This window comes from Humulus lupulus, chromosome 5 (assembly GCF_963169125.1).
Source record: "Humulus lupulus chromosome 5, drHumLupu1.1, whole genome shotgun sequence".
Taxonomy (NCBI): domain Eukaryota; kingdom Viridiplantae; phylum Streptophyta; class Magnoliopsida; order Rosales; family Cannabaceae; genus Humulus; species Humulus lupulus.
The window spans coordinates 13,152,547-13,158,674 of NC_084797.1; the positions used below are offsets into that span (position 1 = coordinate 13,152,547).

The window sequence follows — 6,128 nt, forward strand, 5'->3', positions numbered from 1 at the left end:
TCCCTGATGCACCCCATGGCGCATGCTACCACCACATTATTATGAACGTGGCTAGCAAGTTCAAGACTGATTGCTTCATGGATCATATTTACAGTTGTGCATACTCGTATAAGAAGACAGATTTTGAAAGAGAATTTGAGAAGATAAAAGCAATGGATGTTCGAGTTGCACTATATCTTGAGGGCATTGGATTTGAAAGATGGGTTCGTGCGTACTTTCCAGGGGACCGTTACAATGTAATGACAAGTAATTGGGCTGAAAGTTTCAACAACAAAACTAAGGACGCAAGAGCCTTCCCGATCACTGCTTTTGTTGAATTCATCAGGTTTACTATTCAAACATGGTTTGCTACTCGAAAGGAAAACGCTGAAAAGTGTAGCACGACTCTATCACCAGTTATGGAGGGGGACTTGTCATGTCAATTTGAGAAATCTCGGTTCTTAAGCGTCGACAGAGCTGGACCTTATACATTTAATGTCCACCCCGGAGGAACAGTTCAGAGCGGTGGTATAGTTGATTTGGAGGCACGAACATGCATGTGCTGCTGCTCAAGAACGAAATATTAGCATGTACGCATTGTGCTCTCAATATTACACAAGAGAGAGTTGGAAGAGCACATATGAGGGGACAATTATGCCAGTTGGTGATGAGGATGATTGAGAATTGCCTGAAGACATTAAGAACATCCAAGTTGGAGTACCGATTGAGAAGAAACCTGTAGGCCGACCGAAGAAGCAAAAGGTCGGACGAATTAGGAAAAATCGATATCCTTCTAATGGAGACAAGGTTGTGATACAACGATGTTGTAGCAAGTGTGGTGGTAAAGGGCACAACAAAGCATCTTGCAAGTACCGAGGTTAAATTGTTTTGTTTGTATTCTAGTTGACCTATTATGTTTTATTTCTGCTTGAACTAGAAATATTTGTTATGTGCTGGATTTTGCAGGTTTTTTTCTGTTTTTTTCTCCATTATGAAACTCTTAAATATGTAATAATCCAGTGTTGGTTCGATAGTGCACGATGCCGGTACGACAATGCACGATATTGTTTGTTGTATGATTATTTAAATGTATCTTACAATATGGTACGATGTTGCTCGATGTAGTACGATAGTTAATGTACGACATTAGGGTACGATAATGTACGATATTGGTCCGATAATGGTACGATGGTATGGTTTCAGTACAGTTTCGTGAAATTTGTGAGGCATGTGAGGGTACGATAGAGTACGATAGTGATCGACGATAGTACGATGCAAAGATTAAGCACATTAAAATGTAGTAATTACAAAAAGAGCAATCAAAAAAATTATACAATTCAAAAAAATTAAGACCGTTCAACATAAGTTTTGGTAGAATAAGTCTACACACCACCTTTGCCTAAAAAGTTTCATATTATTGTCAGTTACATTATCAAATGGTAGTTGTAGAAGCTTATGTTCAATATGCTCAATTACGTAACATCCGCAATCGCCACTGCATTAGAAAATAAACAATAATTTAATAAATTTTGTAATTAAGAAATAATAATTAATATGTGATATTTAATAAAGTTCACCTGGATTTTGTTTGCGGTACGAATTCACGTGGAGTGAGTTTCCAATCGAAGGGTCTGACCTGGCTCTCTGATGCTGTCAACTGAGGTGCGAGTATAACGTCATGGTTCTCAAATAAACCGGACTGTCGCAAGACCGACGGGAAAATGGTACACCAGTCAACCATCAAGCTGATCAAATCGTTTTCGAAAATTGATCCAATACTGGAGTCAAAGATGTTGAGCATCCACCCATTCAGGTCTGCCTCTACAGCTACCCAATGCAATTGGTCTTTCAAGAAGATGGCAAAATAAATGAACTCCTTGTTCTGCCAACTCGGTAAGAACTGGACTGCATCACCCCTAACCAGGTCCAATATACTGTCATCCCAACTAAATCTAGAGTAGTCAGAACCTGGAAAAGCGTCCCACCGAGCCTTCAATGATTCGGGAAAAATTGTAGGCATAACAACACATTTCTGAGGGTACACGTTAGGATAAAATTCTAGACGCCTCCTCATGAGATGGAATGCTGCATCTAAATGCTACATTAAAGGAAAATTAAGTCAGTAACCACATTATCGTACCAAAATAAATAAACAAAAAACTATCAGACATGAATATAGTAACAAAATAACAACAATAAAACCTTCTATCGTACCCATATCGTGCTAATGCCGTACCATCATCGTACCTTTATGGAAAAAACTAATATTATACAACATCGTACCCACTAGCGTCCCACTGTCGTACCATCATCGTACTACCATCGTACCTATATCGTCCCACTACAAATTCTAAAATTACGATGGTAATAGTAACTACTTAACAAATTATATCGTACCCTTATCGTGCTAATGTCGTACCACAATCGTACCATTGACATATAAACAGTTTATAATTTGACACTTATAATTATCGTACTACCATCGTACACCAATCGTACCTATATCGTACCACTACATATAGAAACATTTAAATAAATTTTCAACATTATTTAATTATGAAGTTATAGAAAACTTACAGAGTCAGAAAGCCATGTCCTCGGAGTATGCAGTTTCAGGAACCAAGCAGCATCGTGTGTCCCTGAGAAGCATTCCCTCGGATATTTATTCCCAATGGTGCCAAGCAACCACTTGTGAAAGGTCATAAGTAATTTACCATCAACAACCCTCAATGGATCCACATTCACTGCTGTCTTCGATTTCGTATTCCTTTTCCTCATTGCAGTGTACTCATCGAACCACCTAGGCCTCTTTCTTTCTCTCCTCTTCTCCGGTGCTGGTGGAGCTATGTTTAAGAATTGTACTTCAGAATCTTCAGTATCTCCGATTACAGTAATTTGTATATCCTCTGGTGTGCGACAAATGTGATCATCTACATCATCAGGTCTGTAATCGTTAGGAAGAATGTCTTCATCTACAGGAGACTGAGGGCCTTCTTCAGTGGACTGAGGGTGTGGATCTGGAGCTGGCCTACTAAGATCTTCCATCATTGTCATCAGCTTCTGCAATTGACCCAAGATCTCGGACTGACCTTTAATAAGGGCACTTTGTTGCCCTTCAACCTTTTCCAACCTGGCCAAAATCATAGAGTAGCCTGGTTGCTCAGCTTGGGAGGAGGTGCTGGCATGAGGTGTTGATGGGGGAACCTCAGGTGCCTCAGGTTGAGCTGGTGGAACCTCCTTAAAAATATTTGCTGCTTCTACTTGCTCAGCTAACTTTTCAGCAAGCTTTTCAGCCTGGCTCTGTAAGGCTTCCTGTGTAGGCTGTCCATCGGGACCCACCTCTAGTTCCTCTAACCCCATGTCCACATACAATGGGGCTTCATTGTCTGTAAGGGTCCTCACATACTATTCTTCAGCAGGTTGGGCACACAGGTAGGGGTATACTGTCAACTGCCACAAAAAACAATGCATATTTAGATTGGAAAGCAAAACAATATAAAAAATAAGTAATTGTCATCGGTGAAAAATGGTACACTATCGTACCCCAATCGTACCATATCGTACACATATCATGCAATTATCGTACCCATATCGTACCCATAACATAACAATATCGTACCCGTAAGTGAGAATTACTTGCTAACTATCGTACCATCATCGTACAACATCGTACCAATATCATACCTCTACAACAACATTAATAAAGAATGCATATCGTACCCCCAACGGACCATCATCGTACCCCTTAGCCAGTTTTCAAACAGTTGACAAAAAACCACAAAATAACCCCATAATCGTACTCAAATCGTACCCTATCGTATTTCTATCGTGCAGTACCCATAAAATTGCATATCTAGAAAAAAATATAGAACATTCAAAAGTAAAGTAAAAGCTCACCTTTTTGGCAAACAACTTAATAAGTTGCTCTTTGTGTATCTCTACTTTCTCCTTGCTCTGCCAGTTGATCATTCTTGGAATGCCTTGGCCCAATCTCACAGCATAATCCTGACCCAACTCAATGATGGACTCAAAAGCCCAATACTGCAATGCTGCAGCATACCCATAAATAGAGTACTTGGCCTCCTTCTGAGTCTTTCCTTTCTCAATCTTCTTCTGTAAATGCTTCTTCATTTCAACAAAGTCTTTTTGACAAGTTTGTAACAACTTCTGGTATGATATCTTCCCCCACGGGTACTGGAAAAAGAAGTAAACATCGTCTACCATCTTCAGCATGTCAGTCCAAACCATCAACTTCTCCTCTCGACCTTTCAAAACACCCTCAACTAATAAGCACAAACCCATCTTGTACACATCATCAACTATTTGACAACTCTCAAAAGTTCTGCGCAGTTACCCTATGCTCACTGGGGAATGACCATTGAAGTACTCAAGAATCAACCGATCCGAAGTGCTCTTCGCTTTAATCTCAGCTTCAGACGGTCCGGCCTCAAAATTTAAACCAGTAACTAAAGTGAACTCCAATTGGCTAAATCTACATCTTTTTTTCCCAATATAAAACTGGACTTCGTCAGTCTTCTCCCCTCTGAATTTGTGCAACAACAGCTGATGGACTAAGGCACCAGAAAAATTTAATGGTTCCGCCATGAAGAACTGTTTGAAAGGGGATTCCTTCACCCTATCCAATAAAGCACATTGTATAAATTTTGCTTTAATCTTTGGAAAGTACCAACTGCCGCGCCAAGTGATACGTCCAGTAAAATGTTCCTCTACTGGAACTATCAGTTGTCGAGGTCTTAAGTTCTGCATAAAACAAATAAATACCCAATTAAATAGAATAACAAAAAAAAACATCAAATTTTATATTCTGCAATAGACTATCGAGCAACTATCGGACACTATCGCACCATATTGGACACCAATGAAAAACTGGAACTATAACATTATCGTTCACAATCGTACCTCACATCGTACACCATCGAATTATAACAACACAACCATTTCTTCCCACTATCGGGCACACATCGTACCCAACATCGTACCCTATCGTACCTCCATCTTCAACCTCAAGTTATCAGAAAACACAAACCTATCGTACCAACGTCGAACCACTATCGTACACTCATCTTCAACCTGAAGTTATGAGAAACACAAATACTATCGTACCCCTATCGACCCACTATCGTACCCTATCGTACCTCTAAAAAACCCAGAATTTTTTTTCAAAATTTTACGGTTTATCAGATTTCACACAGTCAGATTTCACACAGTCAAATTCAACAATACATACTATAACATTTTCCAATGGAAAAGAAATTGAAAAAAACACATACCCTTGACATTTTTGCGTAATGGGGTGTCGGTTTTTCTTCTCCGGTGAGGCTTGGTTTTTCTTCGTCTCCGGTGGGGGTTTTTCCGACCGTCGGGTGAGGGAGAGAGAAGCGTCGGGTGAGGGTGGGTGAGGGAGAGAGAGGCGTCGGGTGAGAGTAGTTATGTTGCTCGAAGGTTTTGTGGGAGTGAAGAGTTTTGGGAGGGAACGGGAAATGGGCAGGGGAAAAGCCGAAAGGTACGGTTTTTATTTAAGTTTTTTTATCACTATCGTGTACCATCGTGTACCATCGTACTATCGGGCAAGCATCGGGCACTTATCGGGTACCATCGTGTACAATCGTACTAATAGGTCCGCATTAACTTTATAACAACTATCGGGCATATATCGGACTACTATCGATCCATTATCGTACTTAAAAAGGGTGTATGATTGAAAATAATAATCGGGCAACCATCGGGTAGACATCGAACCTTAATGACCATCGGGTAACCAAACATATCGGGCAAGCATCGGGTGGCCATCGGACCTCATCCCTAACCTTGAAACTCAACAACTATCGTTCCTGCATCGGGCCTCTATCGGACACTATCGGGCATTTAGAAAAAAACTCAAGGAACCCAAAAAAATGCAGATTTTCACAGACCACGATTTTCACCCAAAAAACAGCAAAAAATACCAACAAACTACAGATCCAACATCTAAACAGCATTCTAAATCATAAAAACAACCAACAACAACAAGAATCAAAGAAAATCACTTACCCATGTGTATCTTTCTTGCAAGATTTTAGAGAGGAAAGGTATGGGATTTTGTTATGAGAGGGGTATTTTTGGTATTAAATGAAAGATGAGCATTTATA

At 40.0% G+C, this 6,128-nt stretch overlaps 1 protein-coding gene across 2 annotated transcripts; it reads right to left on the reverse strand.

The window, feature by feature from the left end:
* Positions 1 to 1,001: 1,001 nt before the first annotated feature.
* LOC133834475 (uncharacterized) lies at positions 1,002 to 3,355 on the reverse strand. 2 transcript variants are annotated; one of them, XM_062264099.1, is made up of 3 exons: positions 2,557 to 3,355; positions 1,557 to 2,077; positions 1,002 to 1,474 (listed from the first exon to the last, which is right to left on the reverse strand). In XM_062264099.1, exons 1-3 carry the CDS (start codon positions 3,337 to 3,339, stop codon positions 1,336 to 1,338), a joined length of 1,443 nt encoding a protein of 480 aa, XP_062120083.1. In that variant the 5' UTR covers positions 3,340 to 3,355; the 3' UTR covers positions 1,002 to 1,335. The 2 variants fall into 2 exon arrangements, with proteins under 2 accessions (XP_062120083.1, XP_062120084.1); XM_062264100.1 differs by having other exon boundaries at positions 1,330 to 1,474; positions 1,616 to 2,077.
* Positions 3,356 to 6,128: the final 2,773 nt, after the last annotated feature.

What these genes read in the sequence shown, in the direction of transcription:
- LOC133834475 (XM_062264099.1), bottom strand. Translation starts at nt 3,339, where the DNA reads ATGGGGTTAGAGGAACTAGAGGTGGGTCCCGATGGACAGCCTACACAG. An exon ending in GGACATGGCTTTCTGACTCT is followed by an intron (nt 2,078 to 2,556) that starts GTAAGTTTTCTA and finishes CCTTTAATGTAG; the next exon opens with CATTTAGATGCAGCATTCCA. An exon ending in GTACCGCAAACAAAATCCAG is followed by an intron (nt 1,475 to 1,556) that starts GTGAACTTTATT and finishes TTTCTAATGCAG; the next exon opens with TGGCGATTGCGGATGTTACG.